Source organism: Cynoglossus semilaevis, chromosome 20 (assembly GCF_000523025.1).
Source record: "Cynoglossus semilaevis isolate Cse_v1.0 chromosome 20, Cse_v1.0, whole genome shotgun sequence".
NCBI classification, from domain to species: Eukaryota; Metazoa; Chordata; class Actinopteri; order Pleuronectiformes; family Cynoglossidae; genus Cynoglossus; species Cynoglossus semilaevis.
Window position 1 is genome coordinate 9,691,311 of NC_024326.1, and position 20,172 is coordinate 9,711,482.

Genomic DNA, 20,172 nt, shown 5'->3' on the forward strand with positions numbered 1-20,172 from the left:
TTTAATGAGAAAATGTTTCAAGACAGAATTTAGAATTCTAAATGATTTCTTACTATGAACTCAGATATTTTTATTTATTAAATTTAAATTTAAAATTTAAAAGAGGAAGTGCCTGTTCTGACTTAAATCTAAGACTTCCTTCCTTATTCTTTAAAATTGCAACAATAAGAATAAATCCGGGAATTCCAGGGACTCCTCAGACCTGGTGACATATTTCCAATTTTCACATTTTCTAGATGATTTTTTCCCCCTCACTTAAAATAGTTTTTTGTGCCAAAAGAACTGTTTTTTGAACTGATGTTTTTTTTTACAAATATATAAATCTTATAATGAAAATATCAATATAATAAACATACTCACGAAAACGTTTAGGGAAATTAAATAAACACAGCCATACCACTATTTGGGTCAAATACGCTGGAGGCGCCCTCTTCCTGAGATTCTAGGTATAACAGCAGTTGTAAAGCAAACCTGAGAAACGTATTGTCCGTCTACGCCCTCTTGTGGACAATACTGGAACAGGTAGGATGTGAAAGGTTGAAAATATTAAAATATTATGAATAATAAATAATAAATAATATAATTTCCACACATTTGCAGTAGACAAAACACAATATTTTAAGAAAAAAATTAGACAAGGTTTAAAATTGCATTTGCAGTTTTAATAACTAAATTTCAATATTGATTCTAAATATTTTTAGTATCATTCTTTGCATGTCAAAAGATAATAACTAGTCTCACACTGGCTAATAAACCTTGAGCATATGCCTTAAGTTAACACAGTAAAGTTAACATGAAGGTATTTCTTTTATTAGCATTAACATTTTTTTTACCTGATCTAAGTTGACAGTACTGCTGCCGACAGTCAAAGGCAAATGTCACTTAACAGAAGAAATCCAAAAATCACATGACGACGATCACATGACGTCCATTTTTTTTTCTCGTGCTAATGCAGTGTCTGTCCATTCAGGTGTATAATGACTGCAGATGCACTGGTGCAGAGCCAGTGTTTCCTGAATTGGTTAAAATAAAAATCTCGCTGACACTTTGACAGCTTATTATAGTGTGAGCAATGAAGAAGTGCAATGCAGAGCAATACTCAGCACAAATCAGCTGCTGCTGCTAATAAGGAGCGCACGCCCACACAGGAGGACAAATTAGGACATGCACACACAAACAGCCACACGAAAACGTCATATATTTCTGTCAACACTGTAAACTAACACATTCTGCAGGAGTGCTGTGATATCAACACCTGTGGTCATTTCAGTTTGGTCTCACACAACAATTTTGTCCCTGCTATTGTTGATGATGTCATATTGGATGTCACTCTTGTTCCTGCTGGACTGAGCCAGTTCTGCAAAGACACACTGATTCCAGTTCAGTAGGCACCAGAGTACACAACCTGAAGTGATGTATCTGTTAAATAAATCTTTATAATTCTTCACTCAAATCAAATGAACTCAAGCCAAAACCCTTCATCCTTTCCTCACCCCCGTCTCAGGGTGAGATCAGCCGAGATTAGCCGATAGGCTGTTACTCATTCTTTCATGTCAGACACTGAACTTAGCCACTGTGAACAATTTCTGTTTGGTTTAATGCTCACTAATGAGCTAAGTTCTGCATCTTCAGAAAAGTCATCACACAGTGGCCCCCGCGGTGGGATGTATAAGCTATTCTGCAAAAAAAAAAGGAAAAAAGATTGTTAAAATCATACAGATTTTTAACAATGATCAAAGGTGGAGTGGAAATCGCAGTGACACTCATTATAATAAGGGTAATAATGTTTATCCATGTGGGAAGTTCTGTTCCACCGCAGACACAGAGATCATTAAACAGGAAAATTCTGGGACTTTGCAGAAAACAAACAGTTTTCATCAATTATATACAGTACTGTTCAGTAGTTATGAGTGTGGAATGTGTAAAGTCATTAGTGTGCATGTCAGACCAACTCTTTATTCTAACTTCTATATTGATTTTTCATCTTCAATCCTGAAAAAAAATAATTATTTATTGTCATTGCACCACGGGGATACAACAAAACTGAGCTTCTGCTTTGATACCTATCATATACAAAGTATTGTATATAAGTAAGACAATATACTATATGATACTGTACTAATACTAGAAGTATTATTTAAATACTTATTATATATATATTTTGCAATACTTTAGTATCACACAAACCCATTAAACCATACTCTTGACTCTTGACTTCATCCTCAGGTATAAGACAAACACACAATGTCAAAAACAAAACAAAAAACCTAATTATATCTGACTTTCTTTGAGCTGCACAAACAGACAACCACAACAAGCAACTACTTTGAAGCCTTTGAAAAAAAAAACACTGGTGAGTGATAGAAATGTTTCACAGACAGTGGACGGTCAGCGGACGGTCAGTGGACGGTCAGCGTGGCCTTAATGTAAAGCCCTGATAGAGCAGCAGTAAACAGCACCACAGGAAGATGTTTTATCACCAGTTCCAGTATCAACTTTCTCTCTTCACGCAGTGGCTGCCTTCTCCCTCCTACCTTGGCTCTGAGGAGGTTCTACTTGCATCATTTGTACTCACAATTTGCCTGAGCCTTAGGACACAGGCTCAGTTTTCAGAACAAACTATTTGTCCATTAGAGCGCTGGTTGTGTGACATCAAACCTCAGGGAAAAACAAATATAACCTCCTTGTGAATACTTAACCAACCTGCATCAACTACTGTGTGTGTGTCTGTGTGTGTTCTGCATTCTTTCTCACCAGACTTAGTAAGAACCACAGGCTTGGCTTCATATAATTATCCCCAGCATTCTCTTGGCACTGATTTGACCTGAAGTAACAACGAAGTAACAAACAGTTCTAAAAGGAAGAAGTCCCTGGTTTCTGTTTTACTTCTTATTTCTTCCTGCTTACTTGAATAAACACTCTCAGACAACGCTGTCCTTAAATGGTTCGAGATGGTTCGGTTTCAAGGGTATCGGTGTCCAAGTGAAGTTACCTGAGCTCTGTTGCCATTATGTCATTTTTCACCCTGCTCCCAGAGAAGAAAAGGCAGCTACAGCCTTTGTCGCCCTGCCACCGCGTCCTCCTCTGTGGAGAAGAAGAAGAAGTTTGATGATCCATCTTTGGATTAAACAAAGCTCCTGCTATTATCTTCACTCTTTTCAGGGTTTCTTTGGATTAGACGAAGGAATTCCCCTGTTGGATAGAGAATCATGACTCCTGGCTGAGAGGTGAAGGAACACAGTGTCAGACAGAAAATAAAGACAGAGACGGACATTTGTTCAGTCAGTAGTCCTGCATTAAAAACACACTTTTCCACACACTTTTAACTTGATATTTAAAAAAATAATTTTAATACATGCAGAAGTGTTTTGTTGCCCATAGATTTATCTAATGTCATCCTTTTAGATGCACGAGGTTGTTGGAGGAAGTGATGCTTAACTCACCCGTCTGTGATCAACAGCAGCTGCAGACGAGAGCAGCAGAAAATATCCCTCAAAGTCGACCGCTCCTCGACGGTTTCCCCGTGTTCTCTGGCACAGACTGAGCGAGACGGTGCGGCTCTCCGCTCCTGCAGCTCGCTGTGAGAGAGTGAGGGTGTGAACATGTGTGACAAGAGAGGAGGCACAAAGGAGGAGGGAAGAGGAGAAGGAAAACAAGAGGGAGGCACTGGGAGGGAGGAAAGAAGGAAGGAAAGAAGCTAAGGATGAGGAGGATCGGACAGGTGTGGAATTTATACGGCAGTCTGTCTGGAAGGGTTGGCTCGTCGGCTGTAACATAACATGAGGACACACTGTTCTGAATGACATGTAATTACAAAAGGTAAAAAAGATAAGGAACCATAAACTGAAATAGAAATGTATGTAGAAGGTTTTATTAAGTTTAGACTTTTACTATAGGTTTTAATTTTTTTTTTTTTTTGAAAGTGTACATGTTGTTTTGTTTCATTGTTTCAGGTTTAGGTTTTGACCCCTGAACTCTAAGTGTGGTAAACAATAACCTGAAAGCCAAAGTAAAATAAAGAGGAAATCTGAGCACCAAAAACAACCTCATTAATCACGTGGAAGACCCCGAGGAAGAGCTCAGTCCAGTCTGGACTATTTGTTTACCGTCCACTTATTTCCCACGTTATAATTTTATTATTTCACTCATCAGCTTGCATGAAAAATATTCACTTAAACGCGTACAGAATGATACAATTCCCATGATTCTGTCCTACAGAGACACCAGTGGACGCCACTACTACGACCTCCTAAGTCTGTTAAGAGACCCCTGATCTACACCAAACCCAGCTGTAACAAAGCAGAGGAGATGAAAACATTTCACCCTCCACCACACCAGGGTCTTCATCATGTCACTTAGCTCAGCCCACGCTCCACACACAGTCTGCCCGCTCTCCATCAGCCGGATTGTTTTGATTCGACGTCTGAAACCGGAGACGCGGTGCTTCCATACATGGCTGCTACGTGTCAGTGTCCTTCGGCAGAAAGAAATAAGACAGGGAGGCAACCACTTGATTTTTTTTTTTTTTTTTTCCTCTGTGGCCTTTTAAGAGCACTCTGCAGCCGACTCTTCTCTGGCCCCTAATGTACGCGGTCCATTTAGCAAGGCAGAGCTGTGAAACCCAAGATCACAGGCATGGCCTCAAACAATTTCACCCTCTGATTGAGCCAATATCCAGTTCACACCGTAAAAAGGGGAATCAGGTACGTTTGACTGTGAAATACAGCAGATCTAAATTAAAAAAAAAAAAAAACTTGCAACAAATTTGTATCTGTGTTTTCTTTTTTTAAAAATCCAAGACATAGATCAATATTTTTTCATTTCCTTGTATCTGTGTTTTCTTTTTTTAAAAAACCGAGACATAGATCAATATTTTTTCATTTCCTTTTCAGTCTTTCTTGGAACTTAATTGGACTTAGTTCTCTATAGGAGCTGAATTGTTTTAGACTATTTTTTAACAACTATATTTCTCTGTAGTCAGTGTTTGGGAGAAACCTTTTGTCCTTAGCGCAAAGATCTAAGGAGGCTTCTGTATGAAACCAGATCTGGTTCAGAGCGATGGGCAACACATGGCAGGGAGTCTGACATGCATTAGTGGAGGCTAATGGGCAAACTGGCTCCGATAGGCCTGATTGTCCATTATGTGTCTGCACTGGAAGAGTAAACTGTTATGTGAAGCAGAACGACGTCTCGTTGATCGGCAGATTGATTTTCATTTTCTTTTTATATTGTATTTTTTAACAAATAAGCAGCCATTTAAACAGCAGGATGAGGTCAGGAGTGCAGGGTTTTTTTGAGTGGTCTTTGTCAGAGTCTTTGTCTTCTGCAGAGAATCAAACGACCTTCTCTGATCACAAAATGAGGTGACATTATTCTGTCATCTGTCTCAGGGCTTTTTTTTAGACACTACAGTCTCAGTGGACATTTTCGATGCAGCAGCTGACTATGTCCATCATGTGAGTGTGGCATTTCTCATCTAGACCTGGAGGTCAGTGGCCTTCTTCCAACCTCTTGTTTCTTTTTTATATTAATATTTTGGTGTTGGTCGACATTGCCTGATGAAATAAAACACTCCACCACAACCTCTAATAGACTCACATGTAATAACGGTCTTGTTCTGAGAACGGACTTAAACTGTAATGGTTTTATCAGTCTCATTAGTGTAGTGGTGAAGAAGCATCGATTTTTACATTTGACAGTGTCAGGATAATACACTTAAATGAAGGACAAGATCACTTAGTTCTTATTTTAAAAATAACACACTCTCTTTTCTAAAAACAGGGGTTTTAAATAACTTAATATATTCAAAAAAATGTTTGGGGAAAGAAAAGTAAAAAATTTAAGGCCCTTCGTGGTTTTATCTTTTGCTGTTAAACGAACGAGGAGTGAATCATGGAGACTGAGAGAGGAAAGGACCGGGCAGAAGTTTTATGGCTCAACTGCTGTATTTTCAGGAAATATTCAGTAGAGGGCGCTGTTGCATTATATAACTTTAAAGGTGGCCTGTGTTGGAGCTCCCAGAGACAAGAATGTAGTTGTAGAGTTTCAATGACAATGGAAACTAAGAGGAACTTATGTCAGAGAGGGAGGTCAAAGGTCACAAATAGGATATTATTAATCATTCTACAACAAGTAAACGGATGGAAAGGAATGACCTTCCTTTATTTTCAAGAATAATCTCATCCTCACCATGATAAGAATGTACTTTCATCCAGTGAAGCGGTGTGGTCATGTGACTCTTAGTGAGTAAAACAGACAAACAACATTTTTCAAGGAGACTAACGTAACGAGTCGCTGCAGATGTGAGCTCCCTCCCTCCATTTTTCAAAGTCGCTGCAGATGTGAGCTCCCTCCCTGTCGTGGTCTTAGCAGGAGCCACAGATGTCCATTTGTCAGTGTCTGGGAACATGGCGGTGCGACCTTTCACCCCTCCCAGTGGTTTGTGTGAAACAGTGACACTTTGATACACCGAGCTGTGAGGTCGTCTGCACCGCCTGTCTCTGCGGCTCATGTGGTGTCACACAGGAAACGCCAGGAAGTTAATTATAGTCAGTAAATCTGAAGAGAAGTTGCAAAACAAGTGTTTAGAAGTAGATAAATAATTTCCCAGAGTGCATCTGTTTATGGGACACAGCAGTGGGACTGGTGAACTGAACCCTTTTTGTTGTTCACTAATCCTTGTACTCACTTTCTTGTATGTTTTGAATGACAGTTTAAAAAAAAATTCTGTGTTACACCGCTGCGTCCTAATCTATTGAGACGACACATGATCTACAGAACATCTTTTATCTGCACTTTAAAGGCGTAAACGTCAACTCCAAATTAGTTACACATCATGTCCTTCACTGCTGAGTTATTTTGATGATTTATTCAAATGCCAGTGTGAATAAGAGCACGTCTGATCTTCAAACTTCAAGAACAGTCGTGTGTTCTTACCGAGTTAAAAAAAGAGGCCTTAACTCTCACAGACAATACTCTGGAAGAGCTGCAGCACTAAATAAGACACCGCCACTTAAGAAAATAAGAGACATCCCGTGTTCCGAGCCAAGACCGTACATTGTGTCAGCACAGTGTGTTAAACCACACTCCCGGGCTCAGCATGTTTCTGCAGTCACTTTAACCAAGGTTCTCCTACGACTAGTGTTTTATTTTAATGAGCGTTTACCGAGCTTGAAATCTCTGCTCACACTTTCACTAACCATCACAACACTGGGAACTCAGGGGTAACTGGAGGACAACGACGTCTCTGCCAGCCTGAGTACGTGGGAACACACACACACACACACACACGAGGGTATTTCTGAGCAAACACATCACAAATATTAATACTGTGTAGGACCTGAACTGAACACAGATGAAAAATGTATAAAAAAGATGAGCAGCTTATGAGAAAAGTAACAACCTGAGGTGAGAATTGTGTGGAGACGTGTATTTACAGTTTAAAAATAACATCACATCAACTCTGCTCCATCACCGTGACCTTCATCTTCAGACGTCAAGAATCACCGCCAGCTTCTCCACCTTTTTCTACTGTCATCCATGGCAACAGCCCTCTCTGAGCCATTTTCTCCACGTGTCTTCAGGCAACACTCGCCCCCCCCACCATTATCCTGTCCATTAGTGCGTTTCTGCCTTTGTTATGTGGATTTCAGAGCTCCTGACTCCCGTGTTGTGTTCTCGATGTTCGGCACGTGACGACGAATTAGTTAAAGTACACTCAGAACTTTAAGAGCCGATGCACTGTACCTACTGTGTGCCTTTGAAGCATCCACCTGCAGAACAGTCTCAAGGACAGTTAGTGCTGATGAAAAGACAGAAGTGACAGGAGTGAAATGTTTCTTTTGACAATAATTACACAGCTTTGGTTCAAAGAATGTGGTCGACTCTCTTTGACATCCTTATTTTTTCTCCCTTTTGTAAACGAACGTCACCAGAATCTCTTTTTCACATTACCAGAATCAAATACAAACCCCGTCTTTGTCCCACACCAACAACATTTATCCAGTGAACTGCACAACACTGTTTCACCACATGAGGCAATTAAGTTTCCTGGCTTGGAAATGGATAATTCCTTCAATAATCCTCTGTGAAACACACCACCATTGTGTTTCCCAAAAGCAGGATATGCAGTAACTCACTCAGAGCCGTTGTGAGATATGACCTCACATAAAGTTTATTTCTGTCAAATGAGCTCAGCAGTGTCACCAGCTCCCATCACATGACTGGATAACACTTTCAACTTCTCAGCTGCAGTTAGCCAATAGGAAAACTACAATGGATAAAACAGAAATATCAAGAAAAAAGAATAAATTATATGGAAAATCAGAGCCACTGTAAGAGACAATAAACTTATATCTGACATATGTGAGGAAAGTGAAGTAGAAGAAACAAAAAAAGCTCTATATGAAGTTCTCTATGATGAGCTGACCATATTGCACCACAATCTGGCAAAATCTGGTTGTAAAAACGAATGTGCAGCAGGAAGTGAGAGGTGGCGATCCAAGAGAAGGACGGCATGAAGTAGAAAAGCAGACGTAGTTAGGTGTAGGGTGTAGGAGACATCTACCTGGGTCACTTCAAAACCTGCAGACTAATTCTGATCCTTCCTATTTTTCCAGCCAACTGTGCGGCCACGCTGACCAATCAAACACATGCTGAGTATAATGAGGAGACATGTTTTATTAATTCCGTGTTGGAGAAAGCCTTGAACTCCTCCTGTGAAAAACAAAGCAGAGCTCAAGCCTACACTGTAGTTCTGACTGACTTTTCTTCTTTCCCACCAATATCATCCCACATAATAAGTTTTCTTTTCATGTACTTTGGTGTTTAAATCTTCAAACAGATTTAGTTTTCAGTTCATTTCTCTTTTCTGGGGGAGTCGAGCAGCAGCAGCAGAGAAAACAATACAAAAACACGCTTTATTTTGAAACACAAAACTGGTGTTAATTGTCAGAAATGTGTTTTTAAGCCATGTTTTTTTAGGGTCTAAACAAACCTGAAACCTCTGTTCTCAATACACACCATCCAACTAAGTGACTGCTGTCAAAGGTTAAACGGTGTGTGTTCACTGTGTTCTACAGTCTCACAATGGATTTAAAATAATAAACACTGGGCTTCAAAATACTGATTCAGGGAAAAAGAAAAGGTTTTTTCCCAAGTGCTTCCCTTTTAACAATACCACAAAAAAAATAAAAAAAAAATCCTGAAGACGGCAGTTTGTCACCCTGTCCTGATGATGAACATGTTGTCCAGACTTCTTAAGACGTCTCCACTAACGCCTCGTTCATCAAAAACCTCCAAACCTTCTGTCGTGCTCAGCTCTGATTCAGCCGCAGTCACACTTCATTCTTGGCTTGGAGTCTCCATGACGAGGCAGCTTTTGATATTTTAAACTGACCGTTTATCAGGTTTTACTTTGTGTCGGTGACACAAAAACATTTCAAGGCCAGATAGATATTTTGGGTTGTAATTCACGGTGAATGGGGCTCCTTAGAGAAAAAAAAAGAAACGCAATAACTTACTCACAACAGGCGATCACTTGGCTGTGAAATTACATTGACCTCAGCTGCAGACGAAGGGACCTCCCGTCCTCGTTAAACTACCTGCTGTGCCATGAATATGCAATATCTCACTATATATATATATATATATATACACTTCCTGTGGTGAAGTTACAGCAGCTGCAGTGTCCTACAGATACTCCTTATATAGAGTATTTTTAACATTCCATCAGACAACACCACACAAGTGATCACTGAGGGAGGGGCTCGACCGGGGGCTCTCCACGTTCAGGATATACATTTACAGACACTTTCATCCGAAGCTTTGGTCCGACTTGCAGAGGAGGGAATCGAACCTGTACACGTTAAGAACCACCACATACAGGGCAAAAAAAAAATGCCATGAAACACAACTAGGGAGAATTGTGTGTATCAATAACGTGGACAGTGTTGACGACGAACCTGGTGAACAGTCACACACACACACCACACACACACCACACACACACCACTGACACACACACGACATTAGAACTGCTTCACCTCAGGAAATATAGAGTGGCAAAAGTGAAGTGTGTTTTTCATCCCCTGCTGTGTGGTTGGCCTGCAGTCATGCAGCGTGGGCACACACACACACACACACACACACACACGAGACCCACCTATATGTACGGCTGCAGACGGGGTGATAACCAGGACCTCTGCTTTTCCTTTTGTAGTGAAGAAAATGATGCAGCTGAGAAACCTCACACTCTAACATGGTGAGGTGGAGATGACAGGCCGAAGCGTTCTCAAACCCTCCTTTCATTGACGTCTTGTCTGGATGATGTGCATATGTATGAGAGAGGCAGCGCACAGAGAACAGGCTTGGGCTTCCTGAGTGGTAAACACTGAGAAAAGCCCTCCTCGGGTTCAAGTTTTTTGCTGTGCTAATAGTTTGTTCAAGTCAAGGGCACTCACAAAAGTTTTAGAAAATGAAGACGCCATTCAAAGAGAGTCTGTGAGGACACACAGACTCTCACACACGGTTGTTTTTTTTCTGCAACATTGCAGCAAACACACACACAGGTGAACAGGGCTTCTCCTGTGTAGCCTAGCGTCTACAGCCGTCTTCATAAGGAGCACAGCTGAGAGTCTGTGTTTAGAGGCGTGAGCCACACTTTGATTACTGCTGGACACACTGGTGAATTGTTGGAGCTCAACTAATCTTAGTATACTAATCTTAACATATATATATACAGAGTATAAAACAGTTGGAGAACCACTGTATTAGTCTACTAGACTATTTTCAAACCAGAGACGTTGATCGCTGCCGTAGATTTGAATAATCCTGACCTCCTTTGAAAAAAAAGAAAAAAGAAATTGGAAGTCAAGTATAGGTAAGGCTTTTTTTTTTATCTCTGAGAACAGTCTTTCCCAGCAGCTATAACTGGACTGACGTTCATCCTCCTGTTGGGTGGATGGATAAATCCTCTTTATCTGCCTCATCCTTATTCCCACTGCAGCCTTTTCTTTTTTCTTCTTCTTTTTTTTCAAACAAAGCTTCAGTTGTTTCCTTTAAAAACAACAACTCACACATAGATACATCACACTGTTCAGACAGAGGTCGGCTGGTTCTGTATCCTGCTTTAGAGATGAATCATTTGGAAGATGAGTTAATTAATATCCTCATTAAGGGCCTGTTATTTATGTATTGATTATTCTCAGTTATTATTTTGGTCTTTTTTTGGACTTCCTCTTTGTTGAGGACAGAGTTACCTTCTAATATGTTGCAGCAGGAAGTTTTACTCAACTCTGTCAGTAAATCATTCAGGATCTAAAGAGTCTATTGAGAATTGAGAAGAGAATATTGAAAAAAACAAACAAAAAACAACCCAGAAATAAAATCTGGACCAAATCAAACTGAGAACAGCATATTCTAAAAATGTAGCTCTAGTTAAAGACAGCACTTCTTTTCTGTTTGACTCGCTCTCCTCTCAAGTCTGCGTATGTTAAACACCCAACCTCCCACCACTGCTTCTCTCCTCCCCTCCTCTCCTCTCCTCTCTCAGTCTCTGGCCACGGAATCCCAGACAGTGTTTAATTGCAGTGTGTAAAGACTTGAGTCAGCCTAATGAGAGTATGAGTGTTTCAGACATTCGCAGAGTCCCACAAAGAACCAAGGAGCCGCAGGAGCTCGGGTGACGGAGAAGACGAGAAACCCCGAATTCAGGTACTGCTGCTGGGCTGAGAGAATACACCGAAGGAAAGGAGCAGAGGAGGAGGTGGAGAAAAGGGTAGAATGGAAGAGAAGGGCGGGGAGGAGAGGAAACAGGAAATACACCACCAGAGGGAGAGAGAGAGACAGAGAGAGAGAGAGAGAGAGAGAGAGGAAGCCTGCAGCAGCAAATGAGATAGAACAACGAGGCGGGAGAGGTAGAAACACAGACAGAGAGGGAGGGAGAGGGGCCCCGTGTAGGAGACAGGGCTACAGGGCAAGGAGGAAGAAGGGAGAGAAGAAGGAGTAAGAAAAAGTTGGTGGAAGTAAGAGAGAGTGAGGGTCCGGGGAAGGAAAACAACGTCTGCAGATTTGAAGGACCACAGAAGAACAGAGAAGGGGAAACAACTGACAGGAAGGAAGGGCAAGTACAAGACTCGAGTTAGAGGGAGAGAAAAAAGAAAAAGAAGTGAAGAAAAGTTTTTGTGTGGGACGAGACAGATGAGGAAAACAGAGCGAGTGAATGACTGGGCTGAAGGGTGCGAGGAGGGGAGGAAACCAGTTGTTTTTCTAACGCCGCTTCCACAGAATCCTCCGGACTTTTTTGGACATGTACACTGAAAGCTCGCAAACAACTGGACACCATCGATTTCTTCACTACAGAGACAACTCCTCGCCCTGCTGCTGCCAGCACTGTGTCCACCATGAGCAGCCATTTGGCCATCATGGTGGGCTGGGATACCAAGCAGCATCAGCCAGACAGACGGACCACCCATATCTGGACTGCTGGAGAGACATCCAGGCTCCTCGAGTCAAGGACGTTGGCGGCAGAGCTTTCCTAGTGGACGCAGTGGAGAGAAGTGGTCACCGGAGCCCACAGAGGAGGCCTGTGTTTGCAGAGCCCAGAGCCCATCGTGGTCATTCAGACGAACTGAGTCAAATTTGCCCCTGGGAGTTTAACTCTGCCCCGGGCACTTACGCGCTGGAGTCTGGGCCGAGACGTTACCAGTCTGTCAGAAAACAGTGTGGCTGTGTGATGCACGATGAGCCCGGCACACACACCTTCAAGCCCGGGACACCTCATCCTCTCCCTCACCTTCAGGTCAAAGGTCAGGAATACAGGCACGAGAGGACAGTCAGGTACGTCGTGGTGGACGAGAAGGAGAATGGATGTGAGAGCTCCCACGGTCCACCTCGGAACCATTTGTCTCTCCCAAATGGTCACTGTGGACAGAGGACAGTGCTCCCTCAGGACGGAGGGGAGGACAGAGACAGAGATCAAGACTGGGGCAAACAGAAAGACGGATCAGAGGACAGTTGTAACGGACGTGATGGTGTTCACGAGGGTTTCTTCGCCACCGAGGTCCCACAGAAACACTTGAATCAAAGCAGAAGAAAGGGGCCGTGCAACCCCGGCTCTGGCGTCACCGTCGTGGAGAAGTCCAGCCCGACGGACACCAGCGGTCACCAGCGGCAGGATTCCGAGAGCGGAAAGCCAAAGAGGAGGCAGGACTCCGTGAGGGATCAGATCAGACAAGTGGTGGCAGATCTGGAGGATGTGCTGGGGGGGTTGAAGCAAGTTCACGTGGAGATGAAAGAGGTAGGAGGCTCCATTGTTGAAGAGGTGATTTTTTAAAGATAGGGTGTGTGTTTATAACCAGATGTTTATTCACGGAGGGTTTTGTCAGGTGCACTGGAGTTCAAACAAAACAAACCTGGATCAGTCTGACACTAGTCCTGCATGTCACCGTGTGTGTGTGTGTGTGTGTGTGTGTGTACATGCGCACGTGTGTGCTGACTTCATTGTTTGTGACTCACTTCTACAGGAGTGGCGATTGAGAACGATTCACACTGACCTTCTGTAGAACGCTGCTGATATTGGCAGCGTTCCGACCAGCGCGTTAAAAAGCCTCGCTTGGACCTGGGACTGAATTATGTCCTGCTCTCTTTTTCAGTGTCCATTTTGCATGCAGCTGTAGAGAACCGTTTATTCCAGCTGAGTGCATCGGTGTGGATGGGACTTTGTACGGAAACATCACAGCTGTGAATGTGAACAATAAGAACAGCAGGAAAAACAGATTTAATTTGAAAGGATGTTTGAATTGTTGCCTTTTACTTTAACGCATTTCTTCACACAGTCGTAAAAGTCAAGGTGCAGATAAGAAGAAAACTATCATTATATATAGGATATAATTCTCTGTGTATTCTTTACTACTACTATGTTGAAACTACATTTGAAAAAAGTACATGTGTAGTCCAGACAGACCTAAAATAGGAAGTGGAAATGCAAATAGTTTTGTCTGACACTTAAGTTTTTTTTACTTTTTTTGGTGCAACTCTAAAAGTACAGCATGAAGAAAAACCCACTTTCGGTTTCTAAATAATAAATACTTATAGTTAACATACACCTGTGTACAGTTCTTTTGTAGTATTTACATATTTTGTGAAATATTTCTACACACTACACATTTGGTTAATTTAAAGTACTCCTATAAAGTACTTTTTTGAGTACTTATAGCTGCGGTTCTGTACAAATATTGATCGTCTTCATTATCATTCAGGTGGTCGAACAGATTGATCGTCTGACCGCCAACATCGACCTCAGCGAGGCGTCGTCCTGCAGCACTTTGGGAGTATTCAATAACACTGACAGCTCAGCTGCGTCAGGTGACATCAGGGTGGTCCTCCTGCCCAATCACCAGCCCTCTCCTGTCCAGGTGTCACAACACGCCGAGGGGGACCGCATCATCTTAAGGACTAACGCTCCGTCCCCCGTCCACACTGCATGTGTTGTTAAGACCAGCCGCTTCACACCCCCCAGCCACAGTAAAGACGTAAACCATGAAAAGCCAAGTGTTAACGGCCACCCCCCTCACCTGAACCCCTACTTGACCCACACTCCACCAGAGGCCCGGCCACACAATCTCGAGCCTAAAGTCATCATTGGTAACAGCACCAGAAGCTCTGGGTCAAGAACTCAAAAACCTCCACCGTACCCTCAGAACGGGCGCTGCTGCAAAGCCCCCTACCTGCCTCCTAAACCTGTGAAGACCCCTGCCTACCCGGGGAGAGGCCGCCAGAGCACCAGCATTGTGTGAAGGCGGGGAGGTGGTCTGCCCCAGTGCCATGGGGGCCTGAAACATGAGACCCTGCTGCTGCTGCGAGTGGCGGTGGTGAGGGACCAGGCAGGGGAACAACTCATGGTAAGCTCACACACAAGGAGACTTGTTTACTTTTACAGTGTCGCTGTTTCCGTCGTGGCTCCAGGCTGATGACGTTTGCTGTGTGTTTACTGGCAGCACAGTTTTTTTTTTTCTGCTTTACAGTCACTAAATGAATCGCAGCATTTCTCCCTGTTACAAAATGACTTTATGTGTGTGTTTGATCTACGAGTGTGTGTGTGTGAGGGGGTGAGAGGGTGTGTGGGCGGTGACGGAGGGGGCGTAATGTGTCTGCTCTGGCTGATGTCACATGATTTCCCAGTCTTTACACTGCAAAGTGTGACTGTTTGGCAATGTAGAAATGGTGAAAGACTTTTTTTCACCCCCTGCCCCCCGCGCTGCTCATTTGCACCAGCCAACAACAGCCCCGCAGGGTGACATCACGGCTGAACCCCCGCGCTGCTCATTTGCACCAGCCCCGCAGGGTGACATCACGGCTGAAATCAAATTAGAAACGAGGAGATCTGAAGACCTTTTCATCTTGAACATCAGCCCTTAAGTGCTTCTCATAATCATGTCGCTTTTATTCACTTGACTTCAAAGACGAGATAAGACTTTTTTTTTTCCTCTGCAGTGTTCCTTAGTCATCAGTATCTCAGAGATTGAGGGAAGAGAGAGGTTTGGCAGGAGCTCAGTCGTTCTGGTGAAGTGAGACCCCAGAGCCACTTGACTACAATCATGGGACACAATAAGGAGTCATTATATTTACAGGATGATCATAGCTGTGAGTCAGAACCGGCGTAATTTACTGCGGTGAGGAGGACGAGGACTTTCTTCTCGTGCCACCGTCAGATGTGTCATTACTGTCTGTCAACAACAACAGAGGACAATAGTGGAAAAAAGTCCCCTTTTTATACAAGAGGAAACTTTTAACAGCAGATGCAAATCATTTAGGATTCCCTTAAAAAAAAGAAAAAAGTTAACCTTTGCAGATGCGTTGAGTTTCTGTACTTCCCTCTCGTGCAGAGTATGTGCAACTGCAATCTATTTTTCCGGCCTCTGCAAGTTGGGCAAGCACAATCTGGTTTTAATCATAAAATCCCCTGGCCAGGCGCCAGAATGGATTGAAGCGAACTCTGGGTATATTTGTGACGTCCGCATAAACAGGAGCACCTCTGCACAGCCGAGCTGCTCCTCGGCTCACGGAGCTCGGGGAGAGGAGCACTCAGCCGGCTGCAGCCTCACACGGAGGCCGGCTGCCAGAGAAAGTGGACGGGAAAATGAAAAGCACGGGTTTTCATTCACTGAGTGAGATGAGAGTTTAATTAGCTGCAAGGACAAAGTAGCCCGCAGCTCAATGGCTCCTGTTTCTCTTGAAGTGTTTTAGAGACATCGATGCTGCTTAGATTTTGAAGGTCTGACTCATCAAACTTCCGGAACAACAGCTTTTTGTGCTGAGTATCACAAACACATTGGCCAGGATGTTTTTGTTTTTTTGTTTTGGTTGTTTTAGTTTAAAGCTGCAGATATGAAGTGTTCTGTGAAACTAATCAATACGCTTCAGTTCTCAATTGCTCTGGAAGTGGACAAAATATTAAACCTTCTTATTTATGAATCCTCTGAAATGAAATATATTTAATTTATTGTCACATATAAGAAATCAGACTGGGAAAATGCCATTTTGTACATTTATGTGGACTTCTTTTTATTAGTGGCTGAAACAGAGACTGATATACTATTGAATCCCTTAAGAATATGAGTGAAACAGGCCTTAAGTGGTGCAGTGTGTATGCTGTATGCTGCCATGGCAACAGGAGACAAAGCATCAAGCTGAAAGTGATTCTTCATTCAGAGTATACATGAAATAACTGTTATGGCTGAAAGAGTACTGTGTATAATATTCAGGTGATACTGTCTGTTCAGAAATACTGCAGTAACAGTACTATAAAGATGTTCAGAAACTGCGTACAGCGTTACCGGCAGATGTTCCTGATTTCCACTACGGTCTTCACGACATCTCACTTCACTTCCTTTTTCTCTTCCACCTCCACTGATCTCAGCTATTAAAAAGTTGCCATTTTGCCAAAGAGGACATCATTTTCGTCCAAGAAGCGTTTTCGCTTGACGTAAAACAAGTGTGTAAATATTTCAGATAGTAATTTATTCAGCTTTCTTATATCCAGGCTGCGTCTCTTTACTGCTTTAATATAATTAAATAGCTGCTGCGAAAAAAATGAAAAATGCACTCTTAAAAGTCTTCCTCCTCCTCTGTTGACCTTTGATTATTACTGTCTTACTGTGAACATGAGATTCAATACCTGGTGTTTATTTATGCAAAAAGAAGTAGATTAAAGTAAATCTAAAATGCAGAAAATAATTTTTGTCCATCCAGAGTTTTGTACCAGTGAATCAGTGAATCAGTGAATCAGTGAATCAGTGCAGTAACGGGTGATGCAGGAAAAACTCCTGCAGCTGCAGAGTGTGGACAGCATCAAAGAGCTGAGCTGGGAGTGAAGTGGTGAACTTGCAGCAGAGAGGGAGACGGAGCGGGGGGAGGGAGTGAAGTGGTGAACCTGCAGCAGAGAGGGAGACGGAGCGGGGGGTGAAATAAACATGATATATATATTATATATTTATATAATCAGTTGAATGGTGGAGAGCTGAAGTTGAAGTCCATGTCGGGGTCAGGAGTTCATGAGCTGACGACCAGCAGGTGAACATGTGGTCAGGCAGCTTAACCCTAACCTCTAACCTCAATCCTGACTCCAACCAACCAGTGACCTTGGTAGAAATCAAACATCAAGGTGGAAAAAACCAAACAGACAGACAGACAGACAAAGAAAGGAACAGAGAAACATAACTGAGAAACAGGAAACAGGAAAAGCCAAGAAACAGGGTCAGAACCAAACACAGAGTCAAAGCAAAGGTAAATCTGAAACAAGTAAGGAACAGGGTCAGAACTAAACAGAGTCAAAGCAAAGGTAAATCTGAAATCTTTTTTTTTTAAATTCTCTTTGGAGCTCAATCCAGAATAAATGTGTGAGATGGAGCCGTGTTTTATTCCTCTGGAACAGTAAACCACATTACAGCAGCTCTCAGAAATGCTCGCAGCTTCATCTGTGCTACAACTCAACCTTTTTATGACTGACTCCTTCTGTAGGAGTCACTGCAGACACACTGAAAAACACTGGAGGTCTGGAGACACTGGAGGCTCTACCTAACGTCCACGTCCACCCCTCATAATGCCACTGTCTCTACTGGTGTGGATGAGGCTGTTCTCACTTTTTTTCTGTGGCTGTAAATTATTATTTTTTTAAAATTGTTTTTCATGCGTGTAACGGTCTAGCTAAACAGCACTTTCCTAATCTGCTGAAATGTGTTTCAGGCATTTGCATCATCAGCCGTGTAGGAAAAAGTAAAAAATACTGAGAAACTAAAGTAAAAACAAAATGTCTCTGTTTCTGTCTCAGTTAATTCAAGTGGATTTTAAGGAGATGAAAAAGTTTAAGAACGTCCTTTCACATGTAGTGATAAAACTATAGCTCTCTCTCTCTCTCTCCCTCTCTCTCTCTCTATATATATATACTCTACTTTTACAATTCTTTATTTCGTCTTGAAACAATTGAACATTGTACAAACAAAAGTATCAAATGTTTTCCTCATTTCTTGTTCACACAAAAACCACCACGTGTGACAACACACACTTCGTCTTCTTCTTCACCTACTGCGATAACGCACTTCAACAGTACACCAGTATTTATGAATCAAAAACAGGGCTTGCAAATGTATTCTTAGCACCACCTATAAGCCGGGAACTACAAGCTCAATATGCACAAAATCATTTCTAAATTCCACTTGAAAAAGGCTGAAACCTTATGTGCAGTTCACCGAGAAATAAAAAAAAAAAACTAAATTTGGAACCAAAGCCTTGAGAATTTGTGTGTTCAGTGTTTGACCTTGGAGCAGGATTTGTTTAAACCCACGAAGCCACTGAGTTCAAATTCAAAATTCAAAAAATGTCCCTCAGTCTTTTCACTTTCTTTTTTCTTCTTTTCTGTTATGATGTTTTCAGCTGGAGCTGATGCCACCGAGACGAGCGGTCAGCCGATGGAAAGGTGGAGAGATTTCCAAAGAGGAAAACTTCTCCCAGTTTGGTGTCGACCTGTGACGGTCTCACGGCCTCAGAGGATTGATGCTGTTGGTGCGGCTGTAGGTGGAGAGTCAACCACCAAGAACGACGCCACCTTGGACTGCTACAACCACCAGTACAACATCTGCTAAAGGAGACACTCATGCCAGTATTATTTATTTTTTATGGACTATTTCGTTTAGCAAAATGATCTGCGTACTACCAGGCAGCTTACACCAGTTTGGATGCTACCATTGTATGATATATAAAGATTTATATAATCTAAAATAAATCTGATATTTTACAAACCAAATATTTTTGCTCTCTGCTCCACGGTGACGGCAGAGAAAGCTAGCAACTGGAAGAGTAGAGACGGAGAAGAGGAGCTGACGTCAGACTGTAACGCAAAAGATTATCCTGCACTTTTTCCTGCGCACAGATCGATCAACACCGATGTTAAAGATCTGGCTTCAAAGATTATATATTGACAACTGAATGTCCAACATTGTTATCAGGAATAAAAAAAAAAAAAATGATGCCAGTCTTTCTCTGTGCCCGACTCTGCCAAGTCATTTATCACCGTTACCGTAGTTTATGTGTCACAAATGGGTGTGGGAGCTGGAATAATTCTCAGCCCGATCAAAAGATGGCAGTGTGTGATCTCTCGTGGCTTTTTTTTTCTTCAGTTGCTTCAGCCTGAGCCGGCGAAGCCCGTGTCTGAGGAAGTGTTTGTTTAAGTCTTGTCTGAGACTTTCACCACACTGCTTTCACAAGACCCTGCTACTATCTGAGCAAACCGCTCCCCAGGCTGTGAGAACCGGCCCCCGGTAATTCATCCACCACGGAAAACCTCACTGCAACACTGTCTGTGTCACTGGTGAAGAGGGAACAACACCACCACGCCCCCTCTACAGTGATAATAATAATAATAATAATGTGATGACCTGGGCAGTCTGCAGCCCACGGGCCACATGTAGACCACTTACTTTCGCATATTAGTTGAGTGTTAGTCTCACAAACTGTGCTCAGTAAAACAGACCAATCTTTAGAATTTCTGCTTAATGTAGAAATTTGGGGTAAATGTTGGAATAATCTTCACCGTCGTGAGAGACGACGTTTTGAAAACCACGTGCCACAGTTGCAGTAATATTTAGAATAACAATAATTACTGTGTACTGTCCAGTA

The 20,172-nt window shown here is 42.4% G+C and overlaps 1 protein-coding gene and 1 long non-coding RNA gene across 3 annotated transcripts; both read left to right on the forward strand.

Moving 5' to 3' along the window:
• Window positions 1-3,086: 3,086 nt before the first annotated feature.
• LOC112486282 (uncharacterized) lies at window positions 3,087-4,348 on the forward strand. The gene is made up of 3 exons (XR_003048687.1): window positions 3,087-3,227; window positions 3,406-3,819; window positions 4,219-4,348. It is a non-coding gene; the product is annotated as an uncharacterized LOC112486282 (long non-coding RNA).
• Window positions 4,349-11,545: 7,197 nt separating this feature from the next.
• On the forward strand, window positions 11,546-19,531 carry LOC103396462 (uncharacterized). 2 transcript variants are annotated; one of them, XM_025052390.1, is made up of 3 exons: window positions 11,546-13,297; window positions 14,259-14,900; window positions 15,493-17,400. In XM_025052390.1, exons 1-2 carry the CDS (start codon window positions 12,308-12,310, stop codon window positions 14,793-14,795), a joined length of 1,527 nt encoding a protein of 508 aa, XP_024908158.1. In that variant the 5' UTR covers window positions 11,546-12,307; the 3' UTR covers window positions 14,796-14,900; window positions 15,493-17,400. The 2 variants fall into 2 exon arrangements, with proteins under 2 accessions (XP_024908158.1, XP_008332779.1); XM_008334557.3 differs by lacking the exon at window positions 15,493-17,400 and adding an exon at window positions 18,931-19,531 and having other exon boundaries at window positions 11,547-13,297.
• The last annotated feature ends 641 nt before the right edge of the window (window positions 19,532-20,172 follow it).

Coding starts and splice junctions, on each gene's coding strand:
- LOC103396462 (XM_025052390.1), top strand. CDS start 12,308: ATGTACACTGAAAGCTCGCAAACAACTGGACACCATCGATTTCTTCAC. Junction 13,298..14,258: donor TTCACGTGGAGATGAAAGAG/GTAGGAGGCTCC, acceptor ATTATCATTCAG/GTGGTCGAACAGATTGATCG.